The sequence below is a fragment of the Balaenoptera borealis genome (assembly GCF_965194805.1).
Source record: "Balaenoptera borealis genome assembly, chromosome: 19".
In the NCBI taxonomy this organism is placed as follows: Eukaryota; Metazoa; Chordata; class Mammalia; order Artiodactyla; family Balaenopteridae; genus Balaenoptera; species Balaenoptera borealis.
In genome coordinates, this window is record NC_138878.1 from 53,260,250 (window position 1) to 53,280,943 (window position 20,694).

Sequence of the window (20,694 nt, forward strand, 5' to 3'; positions counted from 1 at the left end):
TTGGAGAACAAAGCCCCTACCTTTTTTTTTTAAATTTTTAATTAATTAATTTATTCATTTATTCATCTTTGGATGCGTTGGGTCTTCGCTGCTGCATGTGGGCTTTTGCTAGTTGCGGTGATTGGGGGCTACTCTTCGTTGCGGTGTGTGGGTTTCTCATTGCAGTGGCTTCTCTTGTTGCGGAGCATGGGCTCTAGGTGCGTGGGCTTCAGTTGTTGCAGCACGTGGGCTCAGTAGTTGTGGCACGCGGGCTCTAGAGTGCAGGCTCAGTAGTTGTGGTGCATGGGCTTAGTTGCTCCACGGCACGTGGGATCTTCCCGGACCAGGGCTCGAACCTGTATCCCCTGCATTGGCAGGTGGACTCCTAACCACCGCACCACCAGGGAAGTCCCAAAGCCCCTACCTTTAACCCTTGGGTTCTGACAGGAGTACAGCTTTGGTTACACTGAACTGGTTTTGATATGCAGAATTCACTGCCATTCATTTTTTTTTTTTCTTAAATTAATTAATTAATTATTTTGGCTGTGTTGGGTCTTCGTTTCTGTGTGAGGGCTTTCTCCAGTTGTGGCAAGAGGGGGCCACTCTTCATCGCAGTGCGCGGACCTCTCACTATCGTGGCCTCTCTTGTTGCGCAGCACAGGCTCCAGACGCGCAGGCTCAGTAGTTGTGGCTCACGGGCCCAGTTGCTCCGCGGCATGTGGGATCTTCCCAGACCAGGGCTCGAACCCATGTCCCCTGCATTGGCAGGCAGATTCTCAACCACTGCGCCACGAGGGAAGCCCCACTGCCATTCATTTCTAGTTTGTAATTTTAGTTTGATTCTCTTGAAGTTATACTTGGAGGTGGTTTTAGATTCCTAAATGGGCAGATTTCTTTCGGCTACTCTTCTGTTAATTTCTAATCTTCAAAATTTACAACCTTTTAAATGAAGATCTTCTCATGATAACTATACTTTACTACTGTTTTTCAGAATGAATTATCCTAACAAGTGGTTTTGAAGGCTTTGGATATTTGATACATTCATAAGGCCCGCCCTCCTCTCAAATGAACTCCTTAACAGTAATACTGTTATTAATTAATGACAATAGTATTTATTGAGCATAGGCTTTATATAAAATATCTGACAATCTTCACGGAAACTCTATTAGGTACATATAATTATCACTGCTTAAAAATAAGTAAACTGAGGAACACAGACATTGCATAATTTGCCCAATGTTATACAGTCAGTAATTGCTGGAAGTGAGATAATGTTAAGTAAGGTATATGGCGAAAGGCACAGTCACAAATGTTTTAATAGGGTCATTTTCTATTAGGAATTCTCAGAAGTTTAACATATTTTGAGTGGTAACAGGAGGGTTTTCTATATTCATATTAATTTTTTTTCAGTGTAAGATCTCTGATGCTTAGTAAACAGTGAGTGTGAGGCAAAAAGAATTCCCATGTTTATTGAATTTTCTTCTGGTATGAGTTACCTGATGTTCCATAATGGAGGTGACAAATGAAGGTTCTCTGACAATAATTACATTACATTATGCATTATCTAATATTGAGTCAGGCATGAATTCCACATAAAGGCTCTGCTACATCCCTAACATTAAGGCTTTCTAGCCAGTATGAATTCTGTAGTGTTCAATGAGCTGTGAGCCAAGAATAAAGGCCTGCCCACATTCTCTACATTCATAAGGTTTGATACCAGGATGAATTCTCTGATGTTCAGTAAGCTGTGAACTACGAATAAAGGCCATTCCACATTCCCTACATTGATAGGGTTTCTCACAAGTGTGAATCCGCTGATGATGAGTCAGTTGTGAAACACGAATAAAGGCTTTCCCACATTCCTTACATTCGTAGGGTTTGTCACCTGTATGAATTCTTTGATGCTGAATAAGGTATGAACTACGACTAAAGGCCTTCCCACAATCTTTACACTCATAGGGTCTGTCACCTGTATGAACTCTCTGATGTCGTGTAAGCTGTGCGTGCTGTCTAAAGGCCTTCCCACATTCTTTACATTCGTAGGGTTTCTCCCCAGAATGAATTCTTTGATGTCGAGTAACTTCTGAGCTATGAATAAAGCCCTTGCCACACTCCTTACATTCATAGGGTTTCTCCCCAGTATGAATCCTCTGATGTACAGTAAGCTGTGAATGCTGTCTAAAGGCTTTCCCACATTCTTTACACTGATAGGGTCTAGCACCTGTATGAATTCTCCGATGAACAGTAAGTTGTGAGCCGCGAATAAAAGCCTTGCCACAGTCTTTACATACGTAGGGTTTCTCACCTGTATGAGTTCTATGATGCAGAATAAGTTGTGAGTGCTGTCTAAAGGTCTTTCCACATTCTTTACATTCATAGGGTTTGACACCAGTATGAAGTCTCTGATGTAGAATAAGTTCTGAAGTACGACCAAAGGCCTTCCCACACTCCTTACAGTCATAAGGTTTCTCACCTGTATGAATTCTCTGATGTTGAACAAGGTGCGAGGTACGACTGAAGGCTTTCCCACATTCCTTACATTCAAAGGGCTTTTCACCCGTATGAGTTTTCTGATGTTGAATAAGGTGTGAGCCACGGCTAAATGCTTTCCCACATTCATTACATTCAATCAGTTTCTCGCCAGTCTCATTGCTGGGATGTAGGGTAAGGGATGTATGATGCTCAAAAGTGGGCATGTTTCCATAGGTGAGTTTCACTTGCTTGAAAGAGCACTCATGATTTACTTGTTGTTTTTCAAACTGGCCTTTGTATGCCCAGTCATCTCTAAAACTGGAGCCCTCAAAAGCACAGCATGTAAGGCTTTCCATCAGCTCCCAATCGAATGACTCTACTTCAAAGATATCTTTTTGTAGAAATTTATCACACCTGGACTCCAAGTCTGAAAAATAAAAAAAAAGTAAATACAACCTGTTCTCTTCTTCTAAGAGAAATTTAAAAATTCTACAGGAGACTAGAGAGACAAAATGAAAATAATAACCATAATAGGTGAATTGCTTCTATAAGTCTCAAATATTGCTGTGCAATTTCTAAAAAGCACATGAAAGCACAAATATGATAAGAGCTCATATGGTGCCAGAAAGGGGCAAGAAAACAAATTAAGCCAGTGGTTCTCATGTTTGACAGAGATCAGAATCATCCAGGAAGCCTTGTAACAAAACAAATGTCCAAACAGCACCCCACACTGAATCAAAATCTACAGGAGTAGGGCCAAGACATGTGTATACATACATATCTACACATATTTTAAAAGTAATATATATATATTTTAATTGAAGATTCACATAACATAAAATTTCCCATTTAACCATTTTAAAGTGTACAATTCCATGGTTTGCAGTACATTCCCAGTGTCCTGCAATCATTGCCACTATCTTCTAATTCCAGAACACTCTCATCACCCCAAATGGAAACTCTGTGTTACAGACTCACAGACATAGAGGACAGACTTGTGGTTGCCAAGGGGGTGGGGGGGTGGGGGAGGGCTGGATTGGGAGTTTGGGACTAGCAGATGTAAACTATTATATATAGAATGGATAAACAACAAGGTCCTATTGTATAGCATAGCAAACCATATTCAATATCCGAAATTAAACCATAATGGAAAAGAATATGAAAAAGAATGTGTGTGTGTATATATATGTATATATGTGTGTATATATATATATATATATATAATATATATATGTAAATCACTTTGCTGTATAGCAGAAACTAACACAACATTGTAAATCAACTATACCTCAATTTAAAAAAAATAAAAAAGAAACCCTGTGCCAATTAAGCAGCCACTCCCCATTCCTCATTCCTGCCAGCCCCTGGCAATCACTAATGGTAGAGAAACACTAATTCTGTCCCTGTGAATTTGCCTATTCAGGGCATTTCATGCAAATAAGGCATCTATATTTTTAGCACTTTCTACCATATGATGCTGATGTCAGTCAAAATGAAAATCTCTGCTTAAACTTTTTCACAGCCTCCCCACTGCACTTAGAATAAATTCTGAATTCAATGCCATGGTTCACAGGTTCTTGGCAAAGCAGGTCCCTGATTGTCTTTGTTGTCGCTCTGTCACTCTATCTCCACCAAGGAGAATGCATCTTCATACTGAATACTCTCCCCTTTCCTCCCTATGTAACACAGCCCTCCTTTGAGTATCTAGAATAAATGTAGGTCTTTTCCATCTTTTTTTTTAAAATTAATTAATTAATTAATTAATTAATTAATTTATGGCTGTGTTGGGTCTTCGTTTCTGTGCGAGGGCTTTCTCCCGTTGCGGCAAGTGGGGGCCACTCTTCATCGCGGTGCGCGGGCCTCTCACTGTCGCGGCCTCTCCCGTTGCAGAGCACAGGCTCCAGACGCGCAGGCTCAGTAGTTGTGGCTCACGGGCTTAGTTGCTCCGCCGCATGTGGGATCTTCCCAGACCAGGGCTCGAACCCGTGTCCCCTGCATCGGCAGGCAGACTCTCAACCACTGCGCCACCAGGGAAGCCCTCTTTTCCATCTTAGACCTCTCATCAGGTTCTTCTATCTATTGGGAATCCTGTCCTGGGCCCTTTGTATGGCTGCTTTTCTCTTTAGGTTTCAGATTAAAACTCATACTTTCAAAAAGCTCTCAGCCTGATAACCCTAAGCATATACTTTGATTCTCTCTCCCACAATGTGTGTCCTATTGTCATAACACTTTCATCAGTTGTACTTAGAGTTTCATTTACTTACTCATCTGTTGATTTGTTTTTTTACCTCCCCAAAGGCAGAAATAAAGCCTTTTTCACTAGCTGTTGTCACCAAATCCTAGCACATAGTAGCAAAAACGGATTGCTTGATGAATAAATATTGGATTCTAGAGACACACAAATGGAACTCAATAGAAAGGCCAGAAATAGACTAAAGTTTATATGGAAATTGAATTTATTATAAAGGTGGTATCACAAAGGAGAAAAGAATAGTTTTTATAATAAATAATGTGGGGATTAGATAGTCATTTGGAAAAAGATAAAATTAGATCCATATGTTATACCACCACATACCAGAATAAACTCTGAATACAGTTTTAATGTTAAAAGAAAATAGAAACCATACAAAAACTGGAAGGAAATGTGGTAGATTACTTTATAATCTAGGTATAGGGAAACCTTCTAAATAATGACTCAAAATCCAAAAGCATCAAAAGACTGATAAATTCCATTATGTAAAGGTGAAAAACAAAACAAAAAACTTGCACATGGCAAAGGAAACCATAAACAAGACCAAAAGACAACCCTCAGAATGGGAGAAAATATTTGCAAATGAAGCAACTGACAAAGGATTAATCTCCAAGATTTACAAGCAGCTCATGCAGCTCAATAACAAAAAAACAAACAACCCAATCCAAAAATGGGCAGAAGACCTAAATAGACATTTCTCCAAAGAAGATATACAGATTGCCAACAGACACATGAAAGAATGCTCAACATCATTAATCATTAGAGAAATGCAAATCAAAACTACAATGAGATATCATCTCACACCGGTCAGAATGGCCATCATCAAAAAATCTAGAAACAATAAATGCTGGAGAGGGTGTGGAGAAAAGGGAACACTCTTGCACTGTTGGTGGGAATGTAAATTGATACAGCCACTATGGAGAACAGTATGGAGGTTCCTTAAAAAACTAAAAATAGAACTACCATACAACCCAGCAATCCCACTACTGGGCATATACCCTGAGAAAACCATAATTCAAAAAGAGTCATGTACCAAAATGTTCATTGCAGCTCTATTTACAATAGCCAGGACATGGAAGCAACCTAAGTGTCCATCATTGGATGAATGGATAAAGAAGATGTGGCACATATACACAAAGGAATATTACTCAGCCATAAAAAGAAATGAAATGGAGGTATTTGTAGTGAGGTGGATGGAGTTAGAGTCTGTCATACAGAGTGAAGTAAGTCAGAAAGAGAAAAACAAATACAGTATGCTAACACATATATATGGAATCTAAGGGAAAATAAAGGTCATGAAGAACCTAGTGGCAAGACGGGAATAAAGACACAGACCTACTAGAGAATGGACTTGAGGATATGGGGAGGGGGAGGGGTAAGATGTGACAGGGTGAGAGAGTGGCATAGACATATATACACTACCAAACGTAAAATAGATAGCTAGTGGGAAGCAACCGCATAGCACAGGGAGATCAGCTCAGTGCTTTGTGACCACCTAGAGGGGTGGGATAGGGAGGGTGGGAGGGAGGGAGATGCAAGAGGGAAGAGATATGGGAACATATGTATATGTATAACTGATTCACTTTGTTATAAAGCAGAAACTAACACACCATTGTAAAGCAGTTATACTCCAATAAAGATGTTTAAAACAAACAAACAAACAAAAAAAACCTTGCACATGAACAAAAAACACCAAAAGCAAAGTCAAAAGACAAGTGACAGAGAAAATATTTGAAACTTATATCATAGATAATGGGATGATCTTCACAATTTATAAAAGACTCTTAAACATTAAGAAATGCCCTCAAAAAGTAACATAACAATTACCAGCTGATCCAGCAATTTCATTCCTAGGTATATACCCCAAAGAAGTGAAAACAGGGAGTCAAACAGATACTTGTACACCAAGGCTCAGAGCAGCATTATTCACAATAGCCAAAAGATAGAAAGAACCCAAGTGTCCATCAACAGAGGAATGAATAAACATAATGTGGTATATACATACAATGGAATGTTATTCAGTCTTAAAAAGGAATTAAATTCTGATAAATGAATGAACCTAAAACTACATATTGCATGACTACATTTACACGAGATACCTAGAATTGTCAAATTCATAGAGACAAAGTAGAAAAGAGGTAACAAGGGGCAGGGCAGAGGGGAAAGTAGGGAGTTATTATTTAACAGGTACAGAGTTTCTGTTTGGGATGATGAGTAAGTTCTGGAAATGGATAGTGATAATGGCTGCACAACATTGTGAATATATATACAACCTGAAGGTGTTCCCAAATGGCCAAAGCTTTCCCAATAAGCAATTTGAATAGCAGAATAAACAATGATATTTTTGGACTATAACTCATAGAATACATAAATAAATAAATAGCCCATGCTGATAGAAACAAATCTTTGAATAAATAGATGAATGGGAAAGGGGGTAGGGAGAGCCCTTCCTTACAGAAGAATTCCAATTAATAAATGCAGAAGCAATAAGGGACATAGAAAATCAACACAAGGCAACACTATTGTATTGTTACAGACAAGATCCACCAATGGATGCTAAAACCAGTAGGCAAAATGAGGAGAAACAGCATATAGTTGCAAAGTAGCTCCCTCCAAGATAATTACCACTTACAGTTGCAAAGTAGTAACTTTACAGGAGAGAAACATGAGAAACACCTTAACCAAGGTGATCAAAGTTAACACTACCAGTAAAAAGCCATATTAACATCAGGCAACCCCTGATATGATGCATAGAGAAGGACACAACATCACTTCTGTGGTATTCCTGTCAAAGATGCATAATCTCAATCTAACTATGAGAAAATATCAAGCAAACACAAGTGAGAGACATCCTCCAAAAGAGTACTCATCAAAAGGATCAAAGTCATGAAAGACAGAGCAATTGTCACAGATTGGAGGATACTAAGGAGACAAAACAACTTAATGCAAAGTGGGATCCCAGACTGGATCCTGGTATAGAAGGAGGACATTAGGGGAAAAAGTGATAAAATTCTAATAAGATCTGTAGATTAGTTAATAGTATTACACCAATGTTAATTTCCTGGTTTTGATAACTGTACTATGGTTACATAAATTGTTAACATTTGGAAGCTGAGTGAAGGGTATATGGGAATTCTCTGTAATAATTTTGCAAATTTTCTATAAGTCTAAACTAGAATGATTTCAAAATATTTTTTAAAAAACTTTACTAAAAAGAAAAAAATTCTATTTCAGTCTTGAGGTGGGAAGAGAAACACAGGTTTAAGCACATTTCTTAAAAGTCAAGTTAAAGACTATTCTATTACAAAGCAATAGGACGTACAACTTCAAAATTGCTTAAAGGTAGAAAGGGTCATAAAATGTGAGCAAAACAGGAATAGCTAGAAATAAATAGAATGAGGAACAGAAAATATATGATAAAATGGGAGGAGTAAGAACAGACACATGAATGATCACAATAAACGAGAATGGATTAAATTCTATTAAAGTCAAGGACTCTCAGATTGATTAAAAAAGGAAACTCTAATTCTGATTATAATGGACACACTTAAAATGGCAATAATTTTTAAAAAAGGATAAGCAAAGATACACCATAATTTTTTAAACTAACAAAAACAGGGCATTTTATACTAATATCAGAAAAAATAGAATTCAAGGTTAAATGCCACTAAGTGGCAAAATGAAGATGGACTGTACTGATAAAAATACAATTTGCAACAAGGATCTATATTTCATCTTTATAAAAATGTAGTATGTAGTAGCAAAATATATAATACAATTAAGAGCTCTCAGAATTTGATAGTGGAAGTACAGAGAAAGTTAAAAGGACATACAGACTCTAAATCACATAATCAAAAGGGTTATAGTTAAAGAGGTGAATGCCCCATCCAAAGAACACTAGTTTTAAATATATGTGGAACATTTTCCAAAATTGGAACAACTTGACTTATTGATAACATTGGAAGAGAAAAGGCAGTGGAATGAGTTCTTCTTTGGGCTGAGAGAAGATTCCTGCCCACACAGAATTCCATACTCAGTGAAAATATCCTACAAGAAAAAAGGCAGAATAAAGACATTTTCATGTGGTCAAAAGCTGAGAGAATTTGTCAACAGCAGACCTACAAAAAAGGAAATATTAAGGGTGTTCTTCAGATAGAGAAAAAATGATCCCAGATGAAAATAAATGACAACAATACAGAGAAGTCATGAGGTAGTAACATAACTAAGTATTCAAAGGCTCCAATTCTGTCCAGCAAGTGCCAGTTACAAATACTAACATTTTTTAAGTGGTCACTATTGCCTGGCATTGTTCTGGGCATTTTCACATACTAACTCATAAAAAAGCCTCAATAACTACATGAGGAAGGCACTATTTTTAATCCCATTTTCAGAGGAGAAAACTGAAGCACAGAGAATTTAAGTAACTTACTTAAACTCACAGATCTAGTAAGTGGCAGAGCCAGGATTTGAATTCAGAAAACCTGATTCCAGGGACTTCCCTGGTGGTCCAGTGGTTAAGCATCCACCTCCCAATGCAGGGGACGCAAGTTCAATCCCTGGTTGGGGAACTAAGATCCCACATGCCACGGGGCAACTAAGCCCAAGCACCGCAACTACTGAGCCCTCACACTCTGCAGCCCACACACCACAACTAGGGAGAAGCCCGCACGCTGCAACTAGAGGAGCCCGCGCGCCATAACGAAAGATCCCACATGCTGCAACTAAGACCAGATGCAGCCAAATAAATTAAAAAAAAAAAAAAGAAAATCTGATTCCAGAGTATTCCCTCAGCCACTACACATCCTTACCTCTCAAAAGTTAAGAGAATAAATGAATTGCTGAATTAGGTGAAGTGAAAAGCTGTTTTAAGAAAATAAATACTTTTTAAGGAATGAAGACACTTGCAGAAAAATGGATCCAAACTACAGGTAAAATAGCAGCCACCGGAGAGGGGCACATTCCTTTTTGAAATGAGAAGAAAATGTAAGAGAAGAAAGAACAGAGAAGAATTAATGAGGATAAAGGCAAGGTTCCCTTGGTAGCTGACACTGGCAAGGTCTTTGTTCTTCACGGCTTCACGTCTCAGGCTTTTATTCCTCAGTTTTCGGTAGGGCTTTGAGAGAGTTTCCTGACAGTAACTCAAGTTACTGTTAGGAGTTGACTCACCTGCTGGACTATTATTCCCAGTGACCTCCCCCCATTGGATCAGCCCTCACTCACCTGGGCACCATGGTCCTGTCATATCATTTACAACCATCCAGGGTTCTTTCCCTTGCTCCAGTAAGGAGATGACATCGGGCTTAGAAAGGGAAAGTCCTGTTCATAGGAAAAGAAATGGGGCATGATCGTGCTGTTTCCAAATTCAAACCCAGTCCCTTGGTTGCTAAGGAAGAGAGGCAATTACATAAAGGAAGGTGTGAAGGTTGTCCAAAGGATGGGAAGGTGGAGGTGCCAATGGCACTACCCATTTCCACTTCAACAAAGCACAAAACAATTCCCTTGAAGACAGAGAACAGAAACTTAGCCAGAAACTTGTGAGTCTTCCCAGAAATTCACCACGAAGAAACCAGAAATTTTATTCTCCATTTGCCCTCTCCCTCTCCCCAATCCATTCCTTGCTACTCTTGGCCCTGCTCTGTGCCCAGCTGTGCCCCAGACAGCTTACCTGTAAGGACTGTATTACCCTGGTCCTATCATTTCTCATTAGGTTTGGTAGATGGAAAGCATCAGTGGGCAGGAAGACAGTTCAGGATATTTCTTATCCCTCTCGCTCCCTCCTTTGACCCAGGAGTTCTGGAGGTAGCGACAGTGGCTACCAGCCGGCCCTTCTCCATGGCTCTAGCTCTCACTATCTTCCGGTGGCAGTGTTTCCTCTCTTTACCCCCTCCAGCCAGAGGTGGTAACAGCCTCCCACTGTTGTAGTCCCTGGGAGCCTTGTTTCCTGGCTGGTCCTGTATTATACAATGTCCTTACCTAGTGAGACCAAGTTACCGAAGTTCTCCAAAGTTACATCCTTGTACAAGTCCCTTTGGGCAGGTTCCAGGCACTTCCATTCTTCCTGAGAGAACTCTATGGCCACATCCCTAAATGTCACCAATCCCTGAAACAATAAACCCATGCACTAATAGTAAATGAAATGACTTTTATTTTTTAAATTGATTACAAAAATTTTCAAAATACACAAAAGTACAGAGAATAGTATAATGAGCCCCCATGAATCCATCACTCTGCTTCAGTAACTTAACAAGACCTTGCAAATCTTGTTTTAGGTCCTCCTTTCTGTTTTTTACCCCTGGTATATTCTGAGGCAAATCCCACATACCAAACATTATAGTATTTCACCCACAAATACTTTAGTATCTAACAGATTAGACTTTTTAAAAAAGGCATAATAACCAGAATATCACTATCACACTTAATAAAATTAACAATAATTTCCTAATAACCAGATCAAGTTTCAGATTGCCCCAATTTTCTCGAAAGTGATTTTTGACAGTAGGTTTGTTCAAATCAGGATTCAAACAAAATCCACTCCTTGCAATTAGTTTATAGATTTCCTAAAGTCTCTCAAATCTCTTATAGCCCCCACAGACCCTTTAAAAATTTTTATTGCTGTTTATTCATTAAACAAACATTTGAATCAGTAGCATTTCCCATATTCTGGATTTGGCTTATCTTATCTTCATGGTATAGTTTAACATGTTGCTCTACTTCCATATTTTTTAGGGGATATAAATATGTCAGAGGTCGTACTGTGTACTTCCTATAGCATCCCCTTAGGAGGCACATAATGACTGGTTGTCTCATTTTTAGTGAGGTTGAAATTCATGCAGCTGGGGAAACCCCAGGAGAAAAATTAAAGTGTGCCAAATTTGAGAATACTCCTAGGTCCAAAACCTCTCTGAAGAAAGGCATCTTCTACCAGCTCCCTAAGGACTACCACATATTAAATTAAACCAACCAAGATAATTTCACGGGAAAAGATTAGTCTTTTTAACAAATAATGCTGGAAAAAGTGGATATCCATATGCAAAGAATGAAGTTGGACCCCACATCACACTATATATAAAAATTAACTCAAGGGCTTCCCTGGTGGCGCAGTGGTTGAGAATCTGACTGCCAATGCAGGGGACACGGGTTCGAGCCCTGGTCTGGGAAGATCCCATATGCCACGGAGCAACTGGGCCCGTGAGCCACAACTACTGAGCCTGCGTGTCTGGAGCCTGTGCTCTGCAATAGGAGAGGCCGCAATGGTGAGAGGCCCGCGCACCGCGATGAAGGTGGCCCCCGCTTGCCGCAACGGGAGAAAGCCCTCGCACAGAAACGAAGATCCAACACAGCCAAATAAATAAATAAATATTAAAAAAAAAATTAACTCAAAATAGATCGTAGATCTAAATGTAAAAGCTAAAACCACAAAACTTTTAGAAGAAAACATAGGAGTATATCTTCACAGCCTTGGTCAGGCAGGGGTTTCTTAGATATGGCACCAGACACAAAAAAGAAACAAAAAGAACAAGAAGATAAAATAAACTTCATCAAAATTTAAAGCTTTTGGGCTTCCCTGGTGGCGCAGTGGTTGAGAATCTGCCTGCCGATGCAGGGGACATGGGTTCGAGCCCTGGTCTGGGAGGATCCCACATGCCGCGGAGCAACTGGGCCCGTGAGCCACAACTGCTGAGCCTGCGCGTCTGGAGCCTGTGTTCCGCAACAAGAGAGGCCACGATAATGAGAGGCCCGCGCACTGCGATGAAGAGTGGCCCCTGCTCACCGCAACTAGAGAAGGCTCTCGCACAGAAACGAAGACCCAACACAGCCAGAAATAAATAAATAAACTACATTCCTTAAAAAAAAAAAAAAAAAAATTTAAAGCTTTTGTTCTGCAAATAATTTCCTCAAGAAAGTGAAATTCCAACCCACAAAACTGGGAGAAAATATTTGCAAATTGTTTATCTGATAAGGGACTTGAATCCAGAATATATAAAGAACTCTCACAACTCAATAATAAAAAAGACAACCTAATTATAAACCAGCCAAAGAACTTGAAGAGATTTCTCCAAAGAAAATATACAAATGGGGGGCTTCCCTGGTGGTGCAGTGGTTGAGAATCTGCCTGCTAATGGAGGGGACATGGGTTCGAGCCCTGGTCTGGGAAGATCCCACATGCCGCAGGGCAACTGGGCCCGTGAGCCACAACTACTGAGCCTGCACGTCTGGAGCCTGTGCTCCGTAACAAAAGAGGCCGCGATGGTGAGAGGCCCACGCACCACGATGAAGAGTGGCCCCCGCTTGCCGCAACTGGAGAAAGCCCTCGCACAGAAATGAAGACCCAACACAGCCAAAAAAAAAAAAAAAATTAATTAATTAATTAATTAAAAAAAAAAAAAGAAAGCCCTGGATGAATCTAAAAAAGAGTGGAGATGTATATATATGTGTATATATACATATATAATGTATATATGTAGATGTATATATATATGTATATAAAAAAAATACAAATGGCCAATAAGCACATGAAAAGATGTTCAACATCACTAATCATTAGGGAAATGCAAATCAAAACCACAATAAGATGCCATTTCACATCCACTGGGATGGCTATTATGAAAACAAAACAAAAAACAAAACTCCCAAAAAACACATATTGGTGAAGATGTGGAGAAACTGGAACTCCCTTACATTGCTGGTAGGAATGTAAAATGGGGTAGCCACTTTGGAAAACAGTTTTGACAGTTCCTCAAAATGTTAAACATAGGGTTAACATGTTACTCAGAAATTCCACTCCTAAGTATAGAGAAATGAAAACCTATGTCTACCTAAAAACATTGGTATATACCAATGCTTATAGCAGCATTATTCATGATAGCCAAAAAGTAGAAGCAACTCAAATGTCCACAGACTGATGAACTGCTGAACCAAATGTGGTCTATACATATCCATGGAATATTGTTTGGTATAAAAATGAACAAAGTACTGACACATGCTACATCATGGAAGCTTGAAAAAAAAAGCTTCACTTATGCTAAGTGAAAAAAGTCACACACAAAAGATCAAATATTCAATGATTTCATTTATATTAAAAGTCCAGAAAAGGCAATTCCATAGAGACAGAAAGTAAATTTAGTGGTTGCCAGGGGATGAGGAGGAGAATTTGGGAGTGACGGCTAATGCAAACGGGATTTTTTTTGGCAGTGATGTAAATGTTTTAAAATGGTTTGTGCTGATGGTTGCACAACTCTGCAAATATACTAAAAAAGCACTGAACTATATACTTAAATGGGTGTATTTCATTGTATGTGAATTATATATATGTACAATAAATAAAGCTGTTAACGTTATTGAAGACTTTCATTAACGCTGGTTAAATCTATCAATAGATTAGAAATTAAAAGAGATAAATTTTAAAAATTATTAATTTATTCAAATAACTAATAATAAACCTGTTACATGTTAACATAAATAACACACATTTTATGAAAAATAACTTTGTCAAAATAAAAAAATTTAGTAGCACTGTTTTACATTTTTGCAAATCTCTTTAATGACTGGCTGAATGAAAGAGTTAGATTTTCACATCTTCTGTATTCAATCTGTTGGCCGACTTAATTTAATTTAATTTAACTTTACTTTTTGGCTGCACCATGTGGCTTGCGGAATCTCAGTTCTCCACCCAGGAATTGAACCCAGGCCACAGCAGTGAAAGCCAGGAATCCTAACCACTAGGTCACCAGGGAACTCCCCAATCTGTTGGGATAACACATTTCATATAGCTTCTGGGAAACTCCACTGTACACTCATTAGAGTTGTGAGTGAAAAATGCAAATAATGTGTTAGTATTATTATTATAAAAGTAATTTTGACCCCTAGACCTCCTGAAAGGGTATCAAAGTCTTCCTGGACCACACTTTAAGAACTGCTGACCTAGTGCTACACAACTTAACATGAATAACTTGAAATCACATTGTGTTGAGCGAAAAAATATGGTAAAAAATATAGAGAATATGACAACTGTACATCAAATTTAAAAATTAAAAACTCAACAGTATACTGTTCAGCAGGCATTCATATATGGTAAATTATAAGAATCAAAGTACTAACGAACACAAAATTAAAAGTAGTCATTAACGTTGGTGAGGTGGTAATACGATATGTGAAGGGGTGTGGGAAGGGATAAGGGTTGCTTAGATGGTACATTAAACAACTATATCAACTCATTTTATTATTCTTTATACCATATATATGTTATAGACATGTTTTTGTATGTACTTTTCAATACTGTGAAATGTTTTATGATTTTTAAAGAGGGGGTGATATTTTAAAATAGAAGAAAAAAGGAAACTACTTGGGTTAATGGAAAAGATCAAAGTTATCTTATCTTTGGCTCTATTCAACCATGGTTCTGATAAGGGCAGCTCTCAAATTTCTCTCAAGAGAATATATTTCTGCTCCATTGGTGCTCTGGTAAGAACATTGTGCACGTATGTGAACACTGTTGGAGAAGAGAGGGCCACAAAGGGAGGTGAGGCACCATTGCTCATTCCCTGCAATGGAGGAACTGGGAGCAGGTTACTGAATGGGGCTCAGCCAGATAGGGAAGTCTCAGGATAAAGAACACAAATGTTGGCATTATTTCAAGGATAGAGGAAACTTCAACTTACCTGGGTCATGGCTTTTAGAACTACCTGTCCTGCTTGGATTTCTTTAGATTCTTCTCTTGAACAAGTGCAGAGTCCTGAAAAAAGAAAACAGAGTAGGGGGAGAAGGGGCAAATCTCATAAACCGAGCTTGCCTCAGCACGCCTAAATAGATGAGCTTAAAACAACTGTACTTCCAGGGTCCCTGCTCTGCTTCCTTTGCTCTCCCCTTGTCCCACCACACAACACTAATGCCAAGAACTACTGAGTTAACAAAACCCAGCCCCTTCCTAAACCATAAGGAAACTGAAAGATGGATTCAAGGCAGATGTGCTTCGGCACTGACATAGAATCCAAGCAAGTTAGGAGGGATTCTGGCTGGGACAGTCCCTATCTTGTTGATGCTAATCTACACCCTAGATGAGGCCTAGACAACTCCCAGCTAGCTGTACCAAGCAGGCCTTCCTTTGCAGCTGCAGCAAGGAGGATCACAACTCAGACTCACTCAGACTTTACCCCTTAAAGATGAGGACGGTACCTACAGGCTAGGAGCAGAGCATACCTGTGCAGGCCAAACCTTGTGAAAAAGACAACCTTAAACAAAGTTTTCCAGCTTCTCTGGGTTCAACAGGCAAAACCTCTTGGGTACCTCCCCGGCTCTACATTCTCCTTCTAAGTTCAAAAAGGGCCACACCATCCATACAAGAGGCTTCATCAAAGCCTCCAGCCCCAGCTGGACTTACTAGACAGGAGCAAAAAAACAACAGTAATACAGGCATCTTACAGGCATACCTCCACATCCAGAGTATTGACCTGAGTGGGAACTCAATTTCTAGAAGCTTCTTGGCTCAGCAATCCTTATTTTCCACATAAGCCCTCTCTACTGCTTTCCTGAAGAACATCACTTCCTCTCTGGCTGAGAGCTGCTGAGGCTGGTGGAGAACGGCCTACTTCAAGATAATGAGAACTCAGGGGTTTTTAAGGAGGGTAGTAAGGCTGGTTCTAATTACAGGTGCAAGGAGCACCCACGCTTTTTTTTTTTTTATATATACTGTGATTTATCATCAAGGACTTTATTCTCTTGGCCACTTTGCAGTCATGCTAGAAGTTTCCAGACTCCTTAGTGCATATGGTGTGCAAGACAGTCAAAAAGTAAGAAAAGAAAACTCCTCCCTGGAGGGTGAAGTCTAGAGAAATGCAGGCCAGAAAGGTGTAAGGAGTTATTCCAGAGTCTGCCGCCGCTAAGGCCGTTGGTATCAACTGGATAGATCTCAATAGTACTAAGAAGAACCAAAACTGATCAACAGATCCGTGAGGAAGTTGGATGCACGGAATAGTAGGACTTTTCACACACAAAGGACAAATAAACCAAGAGTTAATTTTGGCTACCAAACTGCAATTTGGTTTTCTAGGTCATTTTCCCCCAACTATTTAAAAAGAAACATTAGTGCTACACATATGCAACTTTAAGATGTTGTATTCTCCTATCAAGTTGCACTGAGAAGCAAGTTAAATAAGCCCCTCTTACTGCCGTCCACCTGCAGAGATGTCACATCCATTTTCTTTGATTTCCATTGGCAACAGCAGGAAATAATTCCAATAGTGCTGAAGTAAGCAGCCAGACTACCTTGCTGAGTTCCCATGGTGGGGAGGGGTGCGGTCAGAAGGAAGACTAGTTAAATCACTGGGGGCTGGTGTCAAGGAAAATTTCCTGTAAGTTCCAGAATATGATTTGGGGCCTAAAATCAGAGGATTTTAATAGACAGAAAAGGGACAGAAGAGCATTCTGAGCAAAGTGAAGAACAGTGGCAAAGACAGTGGACCAGAAGTAGACAGTGTGTTTGGATTGCAGAGAATAACTGCGAATGACTTGTACAGTTTGGGGCAAGGTTTAGACCACTGCTGTCTTATAGAACCTTTGTGATGATGGAACTCTTCACATCTTGTACTGTCAATAATGTAGCCATTAGCCGCATGTGGCTACTAAGCATTTGAAATGTGGCTAGTATGACCGAGGAACTGAATTTTTAATTTAATTTTAGTTAATCTGAATTTAAATTTAATTAATTCTAGAATCTAGAGGAAGATAATGCTTATGACATTAACTATGAGGGCCAGGTCTCATCATCACTGTAAATAGTACAGGCCACAGTGACTGAAGTATAAAGGTGACCAATGAATACTGACTGAATATATACAAGTTCGGTTTTCACCCATTAATGAATGGAAGGCTACTGAAGAATTTTAAAAAAGGAAGTGAAAGGGCCAATATGGCCAGATTATTTTAGTGGAGAGGAGTAAAATTGGAGTCAGGGAGATCAGCTGAAAGGTGCCTGTACTTTCCCAAGCAAACAAAGGCCTGACCCAAGATGGTGATGGTGGAAATGAGGAGGAAGGGGATGAATTCAAGGTGTCAGAGAAGTAAAATCAACTGGTTCTGGCATCTGATTGGATATGGATGCAGAGAGAGAAAAAGGAGTCAGGAATTCTTTCATATTTGCTGAGTTCCCACCTCAGTTGGCATGGTTCTATGTGTAAGGAAGACAGCAAATCCAGCCCGTCCCAGCGGGTCTCACGTTCTAATGGAAGGAGACAATAACAAATATTGATATACTGACACTGATATTCCTATTTATATGTAAAGGGGTCAAAGTTCTATAGAGGAAAATAAAAAGATTAAGGAGATGGGGGAATGAAGGGTGGTCTGAGAAGGCTTTTCATTGGGAATGTGACACGTCGACACAGATATCTAGGGGAAGCACAGTCCTAGCAGAGGGACCAACAAATGCAAAGGCCTCTGGCAAGAGCAGGCTTTAACAACAAAGAGGAAGGAGACAAGAGTGGCTGGAATGGGGTGAGTGAGAAAATGAGGGCCAGAGAGATAGATGGAAGCTGGATCACACGGGGCTTGTGGGCCATTGTAAGAACGTTGGTTTTTACTCTTGAGTAAGACAGGAAGCCACTGAAACACTTCAAACCAAGGAATGGCATAATCTGATTTACATTTAAAAGGATCACTCATGGAAAATGGACTAAGAGGACAAGGGGGGGAAGCAGGGAGACCAGTGAGAAGGTTACTGCAGTAATCCTGGCAAGGGGTTGAGGGGCTTGCCTTAGGGTGGTATGGTCATGGGGGAGGTGACGAGAACTGATCAGATTCTAGATATTCTCTGTAGGAAGAGCTGACAGGATTTACTGATTTTAGGTATAAAAGAAAAAAAAAAGAGGCCAAGATGCTAGGGTTTTTGGCTTGAGCAACTAGAGGTATGAAGTTGCCATTTTTTAACACAACGAACTGTGAGAGGAGCGGGTTTGGATGGACCAATTATGAATTCTGTTTTACCTTAATACTTGAGATGCTTATTATATGTCTAAGTGGAAATGCCAGATGTCCATTAGACATTCGATCCGGGAGTTCAGAGAAAGTCCAAATGTAGGAATATAAAATTGGAAGTTACTGATGTTCAGTTGATATTTAAAGCTCTGATAGTAGGTAAGATTGCCTATAGAGTGATTAAAGGTAAGGAAGAAAAACGGTCCAAAACCTGAGCCTGAGGGGCTCCAACAGTTAGAGAACAGGGAGATGAAAAGGAAAAAAGAAAGGAGTCTGAAAAGGAGACATCAGTGGAATAGAAGGAAAAAAAGAGAATTGGGCTTCACTGAAAGCCCAGTGAAGAAAGTATACCAAGAAGGAAGGTGAGAACAACTGTCAAATGCTACCAATAGGTCAAGTGGTATGAGGAACAAGAACTGTCCATTGGATCTGGCATTAGAGAGATCATTAGAAGTCTCAACAAAAGTGGATTCTCTAGAGTGGAGGACACAAAAGCTTGGCTGGAGTGAGTTCAAGAGAAAATGGAAGGTGGGACTTCCCTGGTGGCATAGTAGTTAAGAATCCGCCTGCCAATGCAGAGGACATGGGTTCGGAGCCCTGGTCTGGGAAGATCCCACATGCCGCGGAGCAACTAAGCCCGTGCGCCACAACTACTGAAGCCCGTGCGCCTAGAGCCTGTGCTCCACAACGAGAAGCCACCGCAATGAGAAGCCCGCGCACTGCAACGAAGAGTAGCCCCTGCTTGCTGCAACTAGAGAAAGCCCGCACGCAGCAACAAAGACCCAACTCAGTCAAAAATAAATAAATTAATTAATTTTTAAAAATTAAATTTTCAGAAAAAAGCAGTAATTTTAGATAAATGAGCAAAGGATATGCATGGGCAACTCACTAGATAATAAAGTGGCTCCTCAACCTATCAAGAGTTTTAAAACTTCACTAGTAATGAAGGGAATGTACGTTAAAGCAATAAGGAAATAACATTTTACAGTTATCAATTTGGCAAATTTTTAAAAGACTGATGACACTTCACAATAGCATGATGTGAGGAAATGGACACACACAGTAGATTATAGCTGGTATAAACTTGCAACAAGGCAATGTTAGCAGAAATTAAACCACGTATGTCCTCTGATGAAGTAATTCTATATCTGAGACTCTATCCAAAAGATGAGTGTGGGGTGTATGATGGAGACACTGTTGACAATGGAAACAACTTGGAGAGGATTTAAATATCCTACAAAATACAGTGTATCCATACAATGGAAACATTATTGCCATAAAAACATATCTTTGCTGATGTTAAGATATTAAACAACTTTGGGTGAATAAGGTAGGTAATAAAACAGTATATGTAATTTTATTTTTATAGGAAAAATATACACATGCGTATATACATGCATATGTGTATGCACAGAAAATGGATTGAAAGGATTTTCAATTAAATTTTTTACATTTGTCTCTAGGTGTATAATTATGGGGGAATCTGTTTTTCTGTATTTTTTCTTTTCCTTTTTTTTTTTTTTTTTTTTTTTTGGCCACACCACGCTGCATGTAGGATCTTAGTTCCCCGACCAGGGATGGAACCTGCGCCCCCTGCATTGGAAGCATGGGGTCTCAACCACTGGACCGTCAGGGAAGTCCCTGTTTTCCTGTATTTTCAAGTTTTCCTTTAAGCATATGTTTTATAATCATAAATAACACAATTAATTCCTTCCTCCTCATGGGGTGGGATAGATTATAAAAGAAAATACGAATGGAGTGATATGAGTGACAGTGAAGTGCCTCTGGGAACTTGTATGCTGAAGGAGCTTAATCTTCTCCATAGTTCTAGAGCCTTTGTGGGGTGTGTTCTCAAACAGTAACTGACTTCCCACAGAGGAGGTGAGCTTTCATATAAAAGGCTTCCTGTTTCCTTAGTCTCCTCACTCACCTCTGCACAGGCCTCTTGTTAACCTCTTTCCACAGTCCAGGATGTCTTCCTTGCTCCAAAAAGAATTCACACCTAATTTACAGAAGCAACTTCC

General features: G+C 39.6%; 1 protein-coding gene across 7 annotated transcripts in view; it reads right to left on the reverse strand.

The window, feature by feature from the left end:
* Positions 1–41: 41 nt before the first annotated feature.
* Positions 42–20,694, reverse strand: part of ZNF565 (zinc finger protein 565) — a 32,501-nt gene continuing 11,848 nt past the window's right edge. For 4 of the 7 annotated variants that reach the window (XM_082367370.1, XM_082367368.1, XM_082367366.1 and 1 more), the window contains exons 2-5: positions 15,361–15,434; positions 10,676–10,802; positions 9,923–10,018; positions 42–2,878 (exon numbers count right to left, since the gene is read on the reverse strand). In XM_082367370.1, coding sequence (XP_082223496.1) covers positions 1,608–2,878; positions 9,923–10,018; positions 10,676–10,802; positions 15,361–15,369 — 1,503 coding nt within the window. In that variant the 5' untranslated portion in view covers positions 15,370–15,434 and the 3' untranslated portion in view covers positions 42–1,607. Of the gene's footprint in view, positions 2,879–9,922; positions 10,019–10,675; positions 10,803–15,360; positions 15,435–20,600; position 20,694 lie in introns of all 7 variants that reach the window. The other 3 variants (XM_082367369.1, XM_082367367.1, XM_082367365.1) reach the window with 1 other exon arrangement.